The sequence below is a fragment of the Rhinolophus ferrumequinum genome, chromosome 17, assembly GCF_004115265.2.
Source record: "Rhinolophus ferrumequinum isolate MPI-CBG mRhiFer1 chromosome 17, mRhiFer1_v1.p, whole genome shotgun sequence".
Classification (NCBI taxonomy): Eukaryota; Metazoa; Chordata; class Mammalia; order Chiroptera; family Rhinolophidae; genus Rhinolophus; species Rhinolophus ferrumequinum.
This window is the reverse complement of record NC_046300.1, coordinates 13,368,471-13,386,958: the sequence shown is the minus strand read 5'-3', so window position 1 is coordinate 13,386,958 and position 18,488 is coordinate 13,368,471. Positions and strand designations below refer to the sequence as shown.

The following is an 18,488-nucleotide window of genomic DNA, read 5'->3' as shown; positions in this document are numbered from 1 at the left end:
GAGGTAAAAGACCTGTACTTGGAAAATTATAAGACATTGAAGAGAGAAATTGAAGAAGATACAAATAAATGGAAGCATATACTATGCTCATAGATAGGAAGAATTAATATAAGTCAAATGTCCTTACTACCCAAAGCAATCTATAAATTCAGTGCAATCCCTATTAAAATACCAATGGCATTTTTCACGGAACTAGAACAAATAATCCTAAAATTTATATGGAACCATAAAAGACCCCAAATAGCCATGGCAATCTTGAGAAAGAAAAATAAAGTTGGTGGTATCACGCTACCAGATATCAAGCTATATTACAAAGCCATAGTAATCAAAACAGCTTGGTACTGGTATAAAAACAGACACATAGGATCAATGGAACAGAATAGAGAGCCCAGAAATAAACCCATGCCTATTTGGTCATTTAATTTATTACAAAGGAAGCAAGAATATACAATGGGGTAAAGACAGTCTATGCAATAAATGGTGCTTGGAACACTGGACAGATACATGCAAAAAAAGTGAAACTGGACCACCTTCTTACACCATATACAGAATAAACTCAAAATGGATTAAAGACTTAAATGTAAGACCCCAAACCATAAAATTCCTAGAAGACAACATAGGCAGTATATTCTCTGTCATTGCTCTTAGTGATATATTTTTTCTGATCTATCTCCTCAGGCAAGGGAAACAAAAGAAAAAATAAACAAGAGGGACTGCATGAAACTAAAATGCTTTTGCACAGCAAAAGAAACTGTCAACAACACGAGAAGACATCCTCTTGAACAGGAGAAGATATTCACCAATGATCAACTTGATAAGGCGTTAATATCCAAAATGTATAAAGAACACATACAACTTGACACCAAAAAAACCAAATAACCCAATTAAAAAATGGGCAGAGGACCTGAGTAGACATTTCTTCAAAGAGGACATGCAGGTGGCCAATACACATATGAAAAGATGCTCAATGTCATTAATCATCAGAGAAATGCAAATAAAACCTGCAATGAGATATCCCCTCACACCTGTCAGAAAGGTTATCATCAATAAATCAACAAACAACAAGTGTTGGCGAGGATGTGGAGAAAAGGGAACCTTCGTGCACTGTCGGCAGGACTGCAAATTGGTGCAGCCACTGTGGAAAACAGTTTGGAGGTTCCTCAAATAATCAAAAATAGAACTACCTAATGACCCAGCAATTCCACTTCTGGGTATTTATCCAAAGAAATCCAAAATACTAATTCTAAAAGATATATGCATTCCTATGTTCACTGCAGCGCTATTTACAATAGCCAAGTTACAAAAGCAATTGAACTGCCCATCAGTAGACGATTGGATAAAGAAGAGATGCTACAAATGTACAATGGAGTATTACTCAGCCATAAAAAAGAAAGGAAATCTTACATGGATGGACCTAGAGGGTTTTGTGCTAAGGGAAATAAGACAGAGAAAGACAAATACCATATGATTTCACTTATATGTGGAATCTAAAGAACAAAACAAATGAAGAAACAAAACGGAAACAGACTCATAGATGTAGAGAACAAACTGATGGTTACTAGATGGGAGGGGGTTCAGGGGATTGGGTGAGAAAGGTGAAGGGATTAAGAAGTACAAATTGTTAGTTACAAAATAGTCACGGGGATGTAAAGTACAGCACAGGGAATATAGTCAATAATATTGTAATAACTATGCATAGTGCCAGGTGGGTACTAGTATAATCTAGGGATCACTTCGTAAATTATATAAATGTCAAACCGCTACACTCCATACCTGAAACTATTATGAAATAATATTGAATGTCAACTATAATTGAAAAAAGTAGTCACAGGGATGTAAAGTACAACATAGGGAATATAGTCAAAATATTGTAATAACTATGTACAGTGTCAGATGGATAATAGACTTAGTGGGATTATCACTTTTTGAGGTATATAAATGTCTAATCACTCTCTTGTTTTGTACATCTGAAACTAACATAATGTTGAATGTCAACGGTAATTGAAAAATAAATTTTTAAAAATTAAAAATCAATGACCATGTTATACATATTTAAAAAAAAAAAAAAAAAAGCTACTTGGCCTTATTGAAATGTTCAGCAGCATCGTAAACAGAAAGCTCTCCACTTTCTGAAGTATTTAGAAAGCAACAGATAGGAATGGCGGCAGTGGGGCGCACTTTTTGAGTTCTCCTCCAGATCTTATCACAGACGGGACATCTGTAACCCATCAAAGGACTCTCTGCTCATCACACAGAACAGCTAAGAGACTTGTGCAAGGATTACTTGAAGGTGGGAAAATTGGGTGAACAGGGGAAGAGGAAAGGGAGCGGAGTGGAAATGTGGCCCGCATCTGAAGCTGTGGAAACGCCGCTGGCATCCGCAGCTGCAGAGACCCAGGGGATCCCAGGATGGAACAGAGACTATAAAAGCCAGGAGGTAGGCTCTTTCCCTGCGTCCCACAGCTGATCTCTCCCTCTGAGGGTGCAGCCAGTTGGGCCCTAGGTCGGACAAAGGACACAAACTCCATACCTGGGCCCCTCTCCCCGCTCTTCCAATCCTACCTCTGCCCTTACAGAGATTTAAACTGGTCCCTGAACTGAGGAGTAGTGTCAGATTACAGAGGAGCCTTAGTGCTCAGGCTCTGGGAAGACCGGCGTGCAGCTTTAAACCAGGGAAGAGGCTGGGAAGAGTGTGATTTTTGCTGGGCTAGGAGAGAAGAGACTCCTCCACCCCAAGCCACCACCTTTTCTGGCCTGCGGGAAGAGTGTGACATGGCTGGTCTTGGAGAGAGAAGACCCCGCCATCCCCAGCCCCCACCCTTTCTGGCCTGCCTAGGACAGGGCAATTACAACTGCGGAGACACTCCCAGGGATCAGCAGTAGGCAGCAGACGCAGCTCTGGGCTTTCAGCAACTCTGAAATCTCCCGCCCTCCACACACATACACACACACACACACACACACACACACACACATACACACACGCACGCACACACACACAGAAGAAGTGCCCTAAGTAAGACTCACGAGACCTGGACACAGGGCTGGTGGTGCTACTCTCAGTTCGCATATGTGCAGGCAAGGGCAGAAATTGCACTGACTTTGTAGAAACTACCATCCAGACCCTTCAGCCCCAAGCATCTAAATCTGCAGTCCCAACGTCACTCTGGGCACCAGGTGACTGGCTCTGCCTGTACAATACACAAAGGACTCTTTGGTACAGCAGAGGACAACCTGGAGATTACTTGGTGGGCTTAAGCCAAGACTGGCGCTACTTTTTTTTCTCTCTCTTTTGTTTTGTTTTGTCTTTATATCTTTGATATCTTTGCCTCTGTTGAGTGGGGGTTGTCGGTTGTTTTCACATGTGAATATATTTGATTTTTTCTTTGTTGTTGTTGTTGTTGTGCTTGGTGATTTGCTTTGTTCTGAAATTGCCCTACACCAAGGCCCAGCTTAAGAGGCACAAGATTTAAAATACCCAGAGGCCAACTCCAGACCAAACCACTACAAGTGACACACCCAGGGGGAATTCTTTACAGGCACAAGAGCCCATAGAGGCCAAACCACATTTAAGTGGTCAACCCTCACGTAACAGAACACCCTGTGGTGGGCAGAGCCAAGTCTCACAACTAGTCAGCCTAGGGGTTAACCCCCGACTCAAAAGCGAAAAGCAATTAAAGATCTTCTTTAACAGGACAATATACACAACGCAAGAGTTACCTTTGCAGCACACGCAGAGGAGAAGAACGAAGTAGTGCAAGTCAAATATAAAGGACACATACTACATAAGATAACCCAGCAAGAATTAAGAACTCTAGGGGATCTACCTAATACATCAAAGCAAACACAGAGAGTCAGCCAGAATGGGGAAACAAAGAAACATGTCCCAAATAAAAGAACAGAAGAAACCTCCAGAAATGGAACCAAATGAAACAGAGGTAACCAACCTGTCAGAGACAGAGTTCAGAACACTGATGATAAAGAATGTTTAAGGAGCTTAGAGATGACATAAACAGGGATGTAGAAATCATAATGAACAACCAGTTAGAAATAAAGAACACAATTACTGAAATAAAAAACTCACTTGAAGGAATTAACAGCAGGTTAGATGAAGCAGAGGATCAATTCAGTGACTTAGAAGACAAGTTAGCAGAGATCACCCAAACAGAACAACAGAAAGAAAAAAGAATAAAAACAATGAAGATGGTTTAAGAGACATCCGGGATAACATCAAGCGCAACAACATGCGCATCATAGGAATACCAGAAGGTGAAGAGAGGAAGCAAGGGATTGAGAACATATTTGAAGTAATAATGTCCGAAAACTTCCCTAACCTGATGAAGGAAACCAACATACAGGAAGTGTAGAGAGTTCCAACCAGGATAAACCCAAACAGGTCCACACCAAGACACATTATAGTTAAAATGGCAAAGTTTAAAGACAAAGAGAGAATCCTAAAAGCAGCAAGAGAAAGACAGAGGGTTACATACAAGGGAACTCCCATAAGACTATCAAATGATTTTTCTACAGAAACATTGAAGGCCAGGAGGGAGTGGCAGGAGATACTCAAAGTGGTGGAAAACAAAAGCCTACAACCTAGATTGCGTTATCCAGCAAGGCTATCATTTAAAGTTGATGGAGAGATAAAGAGCTTCCCAGAAAAGAATAAGCTAAAGGAATTTATTACCACCAAGCCAGCATTGCAAGAAATACTAAAAGGACTTCTGTAAATAGAAGAAAGATGAAAACAATCTAACTACAAATTTAAAAATGGCAGTAACTATGTACCTATCAATAATCACTTTAAATGTAAATGGATTAAATGCTCCAATCAAGAGACATAGGGTGGCTGAGTGGATAAGAAAGCAAGACCCTTGTATACGCTGTATACAAGAGACTCACCTCAGATCAAAAGACACACACAGGCTGAAAGTGAAGGGTTGGAGTAAGATATTTCATGCAAATGGAAATGAGAAAAAAGCTGGAGTTGCAATACTTATATCTGACAAAATAGACTTTAAAATGAAGAACATATTAAAAGACAAAGATGGGCACTATATAATAATAAAGGGATCGATCCGACAAGAGGACATAACCCTAGTAAACATCTATGCACCCAACATAGGAGCACCTAAATATATAAAACAGGTACTGACTGACATAAAGGCAGAGATCAACAGTAACACTATTATAGTCGGGGACTTCAACACACCTCTGACCACAAGGGACAGGTCTTCCAGACAGAAAATCAATATGGAAACAACAGCCTTAAATGATACATTGGACCACTTGGATTTAATCGATATTTTCAGAACATTTCACCCCAATGCTGCAAAATACACCTTCTTCTCAAGCGCACATGGAACATTTTCCAAGATAGATCATATGTTAGGCCACAAAACAAGTCTTGATAAATTTAAGAAAATTGAAATCATACCAATTGTCTTCTCTGATCACAATGCTATGAAATTAGAAATGAACTACAGGAAAAAAACGGGAAGACACACCAATTCATGGAGGCTGAATAACTTATTACTAAATAATGAATGGGTCAAGCAGGAGATCAAGGAAGAAATCAAAAGATATTTCGAGATAAATGAAAATGAAAACACGACGACCCAAAATCTATGGGATGCCGCGAAAGCAGTCCTAAGAGGGAAATTCATAGCTTTGCAGGCCTACCTAAAGAAACAAGAAACATCACTAATCAACAGTTTATCTTCACATTTAAGGGATTTGGAAAAAGAACAGCAAAATAAGCCCAAAGGGAACACAAGGAAGGAGATAATAAAGATCAGAGCAGAAATAAATGAAATAGAAACCAGAAAAACAATACAAAAGATCAATGAATCCAAGAGTTGGTTCTTAGAGAAGATAAACAAAATCGACAAACCTTTAGCCAGACTCATTAAAAAAAAGAGAGAGAGGACCCAAATTAATAAAATCAGAAACGAAAGAGGAGAAGTGACAACGGACACTGCAGAAATACAAAGAGTTTTAAGAAGTTACTATGAGCAACTATATGCCAACAAATTTGACAATTTGGAAGAAATGGACAATTTTCTAGAGGCGTACAACCTTCCAAGGCTAACTCAAGAAGAAACAGAAAACCTGAATAGACTGATTACCACCACGGAAATTGAATCAGTAATCAACAGTCTCCCAACAAACAAAAGCCCTGGACCAGATGGCTTTACAGGTGAATTTTACAAAGCGTTCAAAAAAGAATTATCACCAATTCTCCTCAAGCTCTTCCAAAAAATCCAGAAGGAGGGAAGACTCCCAAACACTTTTTACGAAGCCACTATCACCCTGATCCCAAAATCAGACAAAGACACCACAAAAAAAAGAAAACTACAGGCCGATATCTTTAATGAACATAGATGCAAAAATCCTCAACAAAATATTAGCAAACAGAATTCAGCAATACATTAAAAAGATCATTCACCACGATCAAGTGGGATTCATCCCTGGTATGCAGGGGTGGTTCAACATCCGCAAATCTATTAATGTGATACACCACATTAACAAAATGAAAAATAAAAATCACATGATCATATCAATAGATGCAGAAAAAGCATTTGATAAAATCCAGCAGCCATTTATGATAAAAACCCTTAAGAAAGTGGGAATAGAGGGATCACATCTCAACATAATAAAGGCCATATATGATAAACTCACAGCTAACATCATACTCAATGGGGAAAGCTAAAACCATTGATCAGGATCAAGGCAATGTTGCCCACTTTCTCCATTTCTATTCAACATAGTGCTGGAAGTTCTAGCCACAGCAATCAGATAAGAAAAAGAAATAAAAGACATCCAAATCGGTAAGGAGGAAGTAAAATTGTCATTATATGCAGATGACATGATACTATATAGAGAGAACCCTAAAGAGTCCACCAAGAAACTATTAGAGCTGATAGATGAATTTAGTAAAGTAGCAGGGTACAAAATTAATATTCAGAAATCAGTTGCATTTGTATATACCAAAAATAAAATATCAGAAGGAGAAATTAAAAAAAAAATATCCCATTTACAATTGCTTCAAAGACTATAAAATACCTGGGAATAAATTTAACCAAAGAAGTAAAAGATCTGTACTCAGAAAATTATAAGACACTGAAGAAAGAAATGAAAGAAGATACAAATAGATGGAAACACATACCATGTTCATGGATAGGAAGAATTAATATAGTTAAAATGTCCATACTGCCTAAGGCAATATACATATTCAACACAATTCCTATCAAACTACCAACAACGTTTTTCACAGAAATAGAACATATAATCCTAAAATTTATATGGGACCATAAAAGACCCTGGATAGCCTCAGCAATCTTGAGAAATAAGAACAAAGTGGGACGTATAACAATACCTGACATCAAATTATACTACAAGGCTACAGTAATCAAAACAGCATGGTACTGGCATAAAAACAGACACATAGATCAATGGAACAGAACAGAGAGTCCAGAAATAAATCCATGCCTATATGGCCATTTAATCTACGACAATGGAAGCAAGAATGTACAGTGGGATAAAGACAATCTATTCAATAAATGATGCTGGGAAACCTGGACAGACACATGCAAAAAAATGAAGCTGGACCACCTCCTTACACCATATACAAAAATAAATTCAAAATGGCTTAAAGACTTAAATGTAAGATCTGAAACCATAAAACTCCTAGAAGAAAATATAGGAAGAAACTTCTCAGACATTACCCGGAGTAAGATTTTTACTGATATATCTCCTCACTCAAGGGAAGTAAGAGAAAAAATAAGTATGTTGGATTACATCAAACTAAAAAGTTTTTTTCACAGCAAAAGAAACCATCAATAAAACAAAAAGGGACCCTACTGAATGGGAAAAGATATTTGCCAATGATATATCTGATAAGGGGTTAATATCACAAATTTATTAAAAAACTCACTCAACTCAACTCCAAAAAAACAAACAACCCAATTAAAAAATGGGCAGAGGACATGAAGAGACATTTTTCTAAAAAGGACATACAGATGGCAAACAGACATATGAAAAAATGCTCAAACTCACTAATCATTAGAGAAATGCAAATAAAAACCACAATGAGATACCACCTCACCCCAGTCAAAATGGCTATCATAATAAATCAACAAACAACAAGTGTTGGCACGGATGTGGAGAAAAGGGAGCCCTTGTGCACTGTTGGTGGGATTACAGATTGGTGCAGCCACTATGGAAAACAGTATGGAGGTATCTCAAAAATCTGAAAATGGAACTACCTTATGACCCAGCAATTCCACTCCTAGGTATCTATCCAGAGAAATCCAAAACTCTAATTCAAAAAACTTTATGCACCCCTATGTTTATTGCAGCACTATACACAATAGCCAAGACATGGAAACAGCCGAAATGCCCATCGGTTGATGATTGGATTAAGAAACTGTGGTACATTTATACAATGGAGTATTACGTAGCCATAAAGAAGAAAGAAATCTTACCATTTGCAACAACGTGGATGGACCTAGAGAACATTATGTTAAGTGAAATAAGTCAGACAGAGAAAGACAAATACCATATGGTCTCACTTATATGTGGAATCTAAAGAAAAGAATAAGTGAATGAACTAATCAGAAACAGTTTTGGAGACAAAGAGGAAAATCTGAGGGTTGCTAGATGGGCAGGGGGGGTGGTGGGGGTAAGGGGGAAGGTGAGGGGATTAGAAAACAATCAGTAACCACAAGATGGCCAGGGGGTTTTGAAAATTAGTTTGGGGAATGTAATCAATAATGCTGTAAAGATTTTGTAGGGTATCCGATGGACATTTGTCCCATTAGGGAGACCACCTCAAGGATGATGTAGATGCCTGATCACTGCACTGTACACCTGAAGCTGAAGCTGAACAACAATGTATGTCAACTACAAGTTTGTATGTGTATGTATGTGTATATATATATATACACACGCTTACAAGAAGCGGAGTACAGCATTAGGATGAGACAGTGGAAATGTAATGGCTGTGTGCAATGTCAGAGGGATAGTGGATGGGGGGAGGGGGTTCACATATATTCCCCTTTTATGTGAGGGATATAAAAGGTAAACATCTAAACATGACTTAAAAGAAACGAAAAGAAAGCAACAGACCCAACCCTATTTTACCACTCAACCACAGATAGGTATCTTCAGAGGAGCTGTTCTCATACCTTGAGATTCAGGACTCTGACAAGACAGAAGCAACAACTGAAACAAAGGCTCTAAAAAGGTATGTACTAAAAGCATCCTGGGGGAAGAAGGATCTAAGTAGGCAGGGACACTTTTATGGCCTTGGGAAAGAGGGAAGAAGAAGGTCAATATTTCAAAGATCTGGCATAAAACGTGCTTTTTGTTTTTTGATCTTTGCACGTCGCCAGAGTGCACATTCCTGCATGTCTTGGTAGCTGCCCCACAGCTCTAGTTGAGGGAAGCAAGCCATGCCAGTGTTGTCTTCAGGGTGTTAGGAAGGAGTCAAAGCTCCTACAAGAGTGGGAAGGTAGATAAGAAAAGATAGTTATCGGGGGATCGTCCTTGAGCTGAGTACAATGCTTCTATCAGACAGCAGAAGGCCATGTGGGTTTTGTTCTCCAGGAAGAAAGCTGGCAATCAAACATTTATCCCTGACTAGATGCTGACTTAAATAATTTCACTCAATTCTCACCAAACCCTGAAAAGCTTTATTAGCCCCTTTTAATAGATGAGGAACCTGAAGCTCAGTTTGAAAAACAAGCCAAGTTTACTTGACTATAAAGTAATCTAGAACTTGGAAGTCAGGTGGCCTAGACTCCACAAGACTGGAGCTTTTTACTCTACCCACAACATGGAGAAATGCAGAAAAGAAAAAGGGTTTGGGGTAGACACATGTGGTTTTGAGTCGCGGCTTTATCCTTCCACTCACTGGGTAACTTTAGGCGCTGGCCAGAGCGCTCTGCGGTTCAGATAAAGTCGTAACTCCAGAAATGGAAAGGATATATGAATATCCCTGCTTCACAGGGATTCAGGAGAGAAAAATGTTGCAATGCAGCTAAGATTCCTGGCTCACTGTAGTACATTGTAGGTACTGGTAAGACTTCCCATGGATAGTACTGACAAAAGAGCTTGGAGGAGTGTGGATTCAGTGTCACTAGAGAGGGACCTGGGAAAAAGCAGGTTTGAGGACTTACTCTTATTCTAGGGTGTTAGGAGAGCAGAAGGAAAGGAAGGTGAACCAATTGTTTTTGGAAAAAAAAAACAACAAAACTCTACAAGACGAGTAGGAAGGAAAACGTAGGGGGAGAGACTATTGTTTTTGAGAGATGCTGGCCACAAAAAATTTTAAAAAGACCCACCTCCATACTTCAGAAACTTTTAAAAAAATATATGCGGGGGTAAATACTTAAATGAAATTAGTATTCTTAAAAATGGCTAGCTTGCTTGGCATTTCAAATTATAGAAAGGTGGCGTCGTGGCTAGGGGTGCCTGAACGTTCAGTAATCAAAGGCTTTGACAAATAATGTCTAGATTGAAATTGCCTTGAGTGTCTATAGCAATTTGAGAATTATCACGTTTTAAATGTCGAGTCTTCCTTTCCATAAATACAGTACATGTTTCCCATTAATCATGTCTTCTTTAATGTCCTTTAATGAAGTTTTATAAAACTTTACATGACTGAATTGCAGCTTTTATCAGGTTTGTTCTTAATCAGCCTAGCAGTATTTGTGGCCAGTATGACTGGGGTCATTTTTTCTATTGCGTTTTTAAATTAGTTGTTTATGGTGCATGTGAATGCAGCTAAAAGAATGAGCTAAACTTGTTAGTATTGCATGGCTGTAGTTCTAAAACAACATGCTGGGGGAAGAAAAGCAAGATAGAAAATGAGAGATGTCCTCTTTTTCGTGGCACCTTGGAGGCGATCAGCTACTTCAGGATGAAGCTGAACTTCTCTTTCCCGGCCACTGGCCACCAGAAACTCATGGAAGTGGACGATGAACGCAAACTTTGTATGTTTTATGAGAAGCGTGTGGCCACAGAAGTTGCTGCGGACGCTCTGGGTGAAAAATGGGTTATGTGGTTCAAATCAGTAGTGGGAATGACAAACAAGGTTGCCCCATGAAGCAGGGTATCTTGACCCACGGCTGTGTTCGCCTGCTCCTGAGTAAGGAGAATTCCTGCTATAGACCAAGGAAGACTGGAGAAAGAAAGCGCAAATCTGTTTGCAGTTGCGTTGTGGATGCCAAGCTGAGTGTTCTCAACTTGGTCATTGTGAAAATAGGGGAGAAAGATATTCTTGGTCTCACTCATAGCTACTGTGCCTCGTCCCAAAACAGCTAGCAGAGTCCGCAAACTTTTCAATCTCTCTAAAGAAGATGATGTCTGCCAATATATTGTGAGAAAGCCCCTAAACAAAGGTCAGAAACCTAGGACCAAAGCATCCAAGATTCAGCATCTTGTTACTCCACGTGTCCTGTAACAGAAACATCGGCATATTGCTCTTAAGAAACACTATGCTAAGAAAAATAAGAATGAGGCTATAGAATATGTTAAATTTTTGGCCAAGAAGATGAAGGAGGCCAAAGAAAAATACCAGGAACAGATTGCCAAGAGACGAAGGCTGTCTTCTCTGAGAGCTTCTACCTCTACATCTGAGTCCAGCCAAAAATGAGATTTTCTAAGAGTAAAAAATACATAAGGTCAGACATCAAATCTCAAAAAAAAAAAAAAAAAAGAAAGAATGTGAAAGATGTGATGTTAGACCACTTATGTGAGTTAAAAGTGAACACAACAATATCATATAGTTTATGGATACATATTGGCATGTAAAAGTAAGGGGAGAAATTGCTTAAAATGATACATATAAAATTGGGGTGTAGGGATAAGTTGTGTACTGTAGTTAAAGGAAACTTTAGCTTCATCTCTATTGCATTCGGAAGGAAGGGAGGAAGGAAGGAAGGGAGGGAGGGAGGAAGGGAAATGAAGAAAAAAGAACCAAAAATAAATATAAACAATATGTTAGCAGTTGCTAATATATGGGTTGTGGAACTATAGGTCTTTAAATTTTGTTTTTAAAATGTGGCTTTTCTTATCCCACCCAACCCCCTGTGTTATTTATTCAGCTAAGGCAGTTTTCAATTTTTAAAAAGTGTTAATATCACCCCAATAATTTTTAATTAAAAAAAGTGTTAATAGACTTTATTTTTTAGAGAAGTTTTAGGTTTACAGAAAATTTGGGTAGGGGCCAGCCCGGTGGCTCAGGCAGTTAGAGCTCCATGCTTCTAACTCTGAAGGCTGCCGGTTCGATTCCCACATGGGCCAGTGGGCTCTCAACCACAAGGTTACCAGTTCGATTCCTCGAGTCCCGCAAGGGATGGTGGGCAGCGCCCCCTGCAACTAAGATTGAATATGGCACCTTGAGGTGAGCTGCCACTGAGCTCCTGGATGGCTCAGTTGGTTGGAGTGCGTCCTCTCAACCACACACAGGGTTGCCAGTTCGACTCCCGCAAGGGATGGTGGGCTGCGACCCCTGCAACTAGTAACGGCAACTGAACCTGGAGCTGAGCTGCGCCCTCCACATCTAAGACTGAAAGGACAACTTGAAGCTGAACGGCACCTTCCACAACTAAGATTGAAAGGACAACAACTTGACTTGGAAAAAAAAAAGTCCTGGAAGTACACACTGTTCCCAATAAAGTCTTGTTCCCCTTCCCCAATAAAATCTTTAAAAAAATTTTTTTGGGTAGAAACTGCGAGTTCCTATATATCCTTTGAGTTTATCTGTTTAGGCTGTCATGACAAAATACCACAGGCTGGGTAGCTTAAATGACAGAAATTGTTTGTCATAGTTCTGGAAGCCAGTAGTCCAAGATCATCAAGGTGCCGACAGATTGGGTTCCTGGTAAGTGTCTTTTCTGTTTGTCCTTACATGACCTTTTCTCTGCACATGTGCAAAGAGAGAGAGGTCTCTACTCTAGTCTCTTGTCCTCTTCTTATAAGGGCACAGATCCAATCAGATCAGGGGCCCACCCTTATGATCTCATTTAACCTTAATTATGTCCCTAAAGCCTTCTCTCCAAATCCCATCACACTGAGAATTAGGGCTTCAATACCTGAATTTTGGGGGGACACTATTCAGTCCATAACATTTTGCCCTCTGGCCTCCCAAAACTCATGTCCTTTTCACATACAAAATACTTTCACTTCATCCCAGCATCCCCCACAGTCTTAACCCATTTCAGCATCAATTCCCAGTCAAAAGTCTCATCTACATATCATCTAAATCAGCTAAGGGTGAGACTTGAGCTATCATGCGTTTTGAATTTAGGGGTGGGGCACCAACATTTAGTCCATAACAGGGCTTTAGGACTCCAATATATGAATTGGGGGGAGGGACACATTCAGTCCATATTTTTAAATAAAAACATTTTTAAGGAATGAATGTCTCTTAGGTGCCTCTGTGACCAGGTCCTCCTGCCTTGATGGATTATACACTCGAGCCCAATGTGACAATAACTGACTACTACTATCCTGATATCATCTCAAGCCCCTGTGATGGGGAACTCATCCAGAAAGGGAGCAAGTTGATTCTTGTCATCTTTTACTGCCTCCTGTTTGTCTTCGGTCTTCTGGGAAACAGCCTGGTGATCCTGGTCCTTGTGATCTGCAAGAAGCTGAAGAGCATCACAGATGTGTTCCTCTTGAACCTGGCTCTGTCCGACCTGCTTTTTGTCTTCTCCGTCCCTTTTCAGACTCACTATCAGCTCTACCAGTGGGTGTTTGGGGCTGTAATGTGCAAGGTGGTGTCTGGCTTTTATTACATTGGCTTCTTCAGCAGCATGTTCTTTATCACCCTCATGAGCATAGACAGGTACCTGGCAATTGTCCATGCTGTGTATGCCATGAAAGTGAGGACAGCCAGACTGGGCACAGCCCTGAGCCTGGCAGTATGGCTGACCGCCATCATGGCCACCAGCCCACTGCTGGTATTTTACCAAGTGGCCTCTGAAGACGACATCCTACAGTGTTACCCGTCTTACAACCATCAGACTTTGAAGTGGAAGTTGTTCATCCACTTTGAAATGAATATCTTAGGCCTGTTGATCCCGTTCACTATCCTTATGTTCTGCTACATTAGCATCCTGCACCATCTGAAGAGCTGCCAAAACCACAACAAGACCAAGGCCATCAAGTTGGTGCTTCTGGTGGTCATCGCATCTTTACTCTTCTGGGTCCCATTCAATGTGGTCCTCTTCCTCACTTCCCTGCATAACATGCACATCTTGGATGGATGTGTCATGAGCCAGAGGCTGATTTATGCCACCCATGTCACAGAAACCATTTCCTTCACTCACTGCTGTGTGAACCCTATTATCTATGCTTTCATGGGTGAGAAGTTCAAGAAACACCTCTCAGAAATATTTCAGAAAATTGGCAACCACATCTCCCTCTACGTAGGGAGAAAAGTCCCCAGAGAAGGCTGGGAGAGATCATCCTCCTTTCAGCATTCCTTCCGTTCCTCCACCACGGACTACATTTTGTGAGGAGGGAGTCTCAGGGTGAGCTTCTGCTTTCACCACCACTCTTCCTTCAAAAGACATGATTTATATTGGAGTCTGAGGTGCCATGAAATGATACTCTTGGAAATTTGGTTACGGACACAAGATACATTTCAGATTAAATGAATTCCTACTACTGCAAGTGAATCTCAACTTTCAAAGACTTTGTTACTATCTTCTGGAAATAGTTTATATATTATGCTATTAAGTAAAATGTTGGTTGTAAGTTTTTTTTGGTTTTTGTTTTTTTTTAGTTTTCTAAGTGTCTTTGTCATATATGAACTTAAATTTTTATCAAATGCTTTTTCCTTATCTATTGAGGTGATCGTATAACTTTCTTCCATTATTCCGTTAATGTGGTGAACTGCATTGATTGGTTTTCTATGGTAATCAACCTGTATTTTCCCTGGGGGTCATTTTAATAAATAATTGGATTCCCTTAGTATTTTTGTATTTGTGTTTATAAGAGATTTTGTCTTATGATTTCCCTTCTTACAATGTCCTAATCATGTTTGACGTGAAAAAAATGTATTGGGAAGTACTCCTTTTTCCACTACTCTCTGAAAGAGTCTGTGTACAAAATTTGGTGTTATTTCTCCCTTAAGTGTTTGGTGAAATTAATTAGTAAAGCCATCCAGGGTTTCTCTGTGGGAAGAATTCAAATTATGCATTCAGTTTCTTTGACAGATTGACATTAATCAGATTTTCTATTTTTCCTCGTCTCACTTTTGGAAGTTGTGATTTTTAAGGAATTTTCCCACTTCATCTAAGTTGTCAAACATATTATCATAAAGTTTTCCCTAATATCTTCTCATAGTCGTTTCAATGCAGGAGGATATAAAGTAATGTCCCTTTGCATTGCTAATATTGGTCATTTATGTTTTTTCTCTTTTTGTTCCCTTGATGGGGTTTATCAATTTTACTAATGTTTTCAAAGAACCAGCATTTGGCTTTCTTGATTTTCTGTTTTTGTCTTTTCATTAATTTCTGCTCTTATCTTTATCTTACCTGCTTCCTTTGGCTTTAATTTGCTGTTTTATTCTAGCTTCTTGAAATGGAATCTTATTGATTGTCAACATTTGTTCATTTCTGAAAGATGCCTTTTGTTAAGCCATATTTAGGCCAGGAGCAGAAACCTTATCTTCAAAGCCATCTTGTCTTGATCCTGTCTTGCTTTATCTCCTAGGGGCCTGTGATCAGTGTGCCTGGTAGTCTGATGGCAACCTGGAGCCAGGGTGTAGCTGGAGGGCTTGGTCATGCCCTGAAACCCTTTGTCAATGAAAACCCCCTGAAGCATTGAAGAGGGAACAGCCTCGTTTCCCCCTCTTATAAAACTCCACACCCTTGTTTGCTCGGGGAGGTTACCATCTTTTCCCTCTGCTCTAGCCTGACCTCCCGCAGCTCAAACTTGCCAAATAAATTCTAATAGACCAATCTTGGTCTCCGGCCACTCATTCTTCCAGCCGTGCCTAACATCTTTAAAGCTATAAAATTCCCTCTAAGCACTGCTTTGGCTGTATCCTATACATTTGTCATAAAGAGTTTTTATTAATTTTCCATTACATTATTTTCCATTGTGAATACTTCTTTGAATCATGAGTTGTCCCATGCAAAGGACACCTCAGAAGTCCCATCCTGGGCCCTGTTCCTTCATTTACAAGCTGGCCTACACTGACCATTTAACCTTCATTATGGTCAGTTAAATAACCATAATGCTCTCTGAGCATCAAGAAAGTCGTCTATAAGATAAGGATGATGAAGGGGGTGATGATGGCATCTATCCTTCCTGCTCCACAGAACAGCCTGATGTCCAGTCTGTAACCCGTAAACCTCTTTGGACACATAAAATGTTGATAATTATTACTGTACTAAAAATACACAGTATATAGCCGTGTACTAGCTGTGTAACTTTGGGCAACTTACTTTAACTGTTCTGTGCTTCGGTTTCCCTATGTGTGAAATGCATAACTGATTCACATGAGAAGGTTATACAGGGTTATGAAGCTGTCTTCTGACGCCACTTACCTTTCACTAACCAGCAGTAACAATAGTCACCTACAGAGAGGATAGAAAGAATTGGAGCTCACTCCTGTATATGTCTGGGGGGATGAATGCAATGTGTTAACAACATGTCTGTCAAGGAAAGGCTGAAGAACTGCTGTGGATTAAAGGAGACTAAAGAGACATGACAACTAACTAAAATATATGATCCTAAGCTGGAGATAAGGTGAGTGTTAAGATAAGTATTAGAAGAGAGAAAACAGAGAACAGTGCCTGGGATATAGAAAGCACAACGACCTGTTATTACCTACTAGGATGTAAGCCCCACGAGGAAGGACATTGACTTCATCTGTTCTATTCACTGCTGTATTGCCAGAGCCTGGATCAGTCCTGGCACGTAATATGTGCTTAATTAATATTTGTTGAGAGGATAAATGAACTGACTCCTGTAACAAGACAGAGCTAAGAATTAGGGTGAGGTACCCAGAGCCACCTGTTTTCACATGCAGAGACTGAGGTTATCCACTCTGGTTCCTGGTAATTGTTGGTCACCCCAGGGACTCTGGCCCGCAAAACATTCTGAGATTGATTCAGCTGTTCTAGGAACCTGATTAACACAACCGAAACTATGTCTGGCAGCTTCCCACATCAAATGTGTTTATAATTTACTAAATCAGGATTGCCTAACGCCCCTTCTGGTTCTGTTCCTCACTGCTTTCCTGAGCGAGGAGAGATGGAGTGGATGTGCTGCTCTCCTCAGGGGACAAAGACAGGCTCTGATCAGCGGAGTCTGAGCCTCGGGCTAATGCACCCCGGCTAGGAGGAACGTTTGCCTTTGTAAGGTTTAACTGGCAAATCTCAGCTGGATGTCATGCTTCAGAGAGGTCTCAGATGGCTGGTGGGGCAAGGACATGCAGCACCTCTTCTCCGAGTTCTGGCTGGCCAGCTCCAGCTACCCAGGTCAGCCTGGAGCCCAGCCAGTCTATTACTGAGTATCCTCGTTGGTTAGCAGACACTGGGCAGTTGTGAGGGTGGCCACAGAGTCCCAGACTGAGAGAGGTGGAAGGGACCTCAGACATCTGCTCTCCTTTGACAGAAGAGAAAACTGAGGCCATGACATATAAGGTGGCCCACCCATGGCCACTGCAGCTATTGGCAGAATGGAGACTCAGACTCTGGACTCCTGATACTTAGAAGATGTTCATTCCACTTGGCTATATTGTCCTACCTTGAGGGGTGGGGCTCTCAAACCAGGGGGCTTAAAGGCAACATCTGGGGGCCCCTCCAGTTTTACAGACCCTGTTGAACATTTCCTATATGAGAAAGTTGGATTGTCAATCCCTAGAGTCAGGGAAAGAAAATCTGATCAGAGGCAACTCAAGGAAAAGCCATAATTCTATTTTAATGAGGTATATTTTGGACAAAGAAAACAATAGGAGGCAGAATTAAAAGTGAATTGTATGCAAATTAAATGCTAAAAAGTGGCCTCAATTGGATGTCACTCTTTCATATTTTCATAAGAACCTCATTCCAAAAATATTGGAGTCCAGGCTTGATTTTATGTGATCTAGGAAAGAATTCTTTGAGATCAAACTAGAAAAGGGGAGACGCTTCCTGTTGGATTCAGATAAAACTACTCTCTTGGCATGCGTGTTCTGGGTCAGGTGCTGAGCCAGGTACGTGCACATACATACATACGTCATGCCGTCCTCACAGCAACCTATGGGGTGGGTGGTGTGGTCCTCATGTTACAGATTTGAAAACTGCTCAGAGCAATTAAGAGACAAACAGCAGGAAGTACAGTATAATTTCTTAGGAAGAAGTTATAGAGACTGAATTTAAATGCCGTCTACTACCATCTACTACAGGGGGCAAAAGAGCCCCTTGCAGGAGGGTAATAAGGATTGGAGATCATTCCTAGGTTTGGAGCCCACCCCCCAA

General features: G+C 40.3%; 1 protein-coding gene and 1 pseudogene across 2 annotated transcripts; both read left to right on the top strand.

Moving 5' to 3' along the window:
• The first annotated feature begins 9,146 nt into the window (after positions 1–9,146).
• On the top strand, positions 9,147–14,577 carry CCR8 (C-C motif chemokine receptor 8). 2 transcript variants are annotated; one of them, XM_033132765.1, is made up of 3 exons: positions 9,203–9,247; positions 12,837–12,889; positions 13,440–14,577. In XM_033132765.1, the coding sequence occupies exon 3, from the start codon at positions 13,470–13,472 to the stop codon at positions 14,529–14,531; it is 1,062 nt and encodes a 353-aa protein (XP_032988656.1). In that variant the 5' UTR covers positions 9,203–9,247; positions 12,837–12,889; positions 13,440–13,469; the 3' UTR covers positions 14,532–14,577. The 2 variants fall into 2 exon arrangements, with proteins under 2 accessions (XP_032988655.1, XP_032988656.1); XM_033132764.1 differs by lacking the exon at positions 12,837–12,889 and having other exon boundaries at positions 9,147–9,247.
• On the top strand, positions 10,925–11,659 carry LOC117037053 (40S ribosomal protein S6-like; annotated as a pseudogene).
• Positions 14,578–18,488: the final 3,911 nt, after the last annotated feature.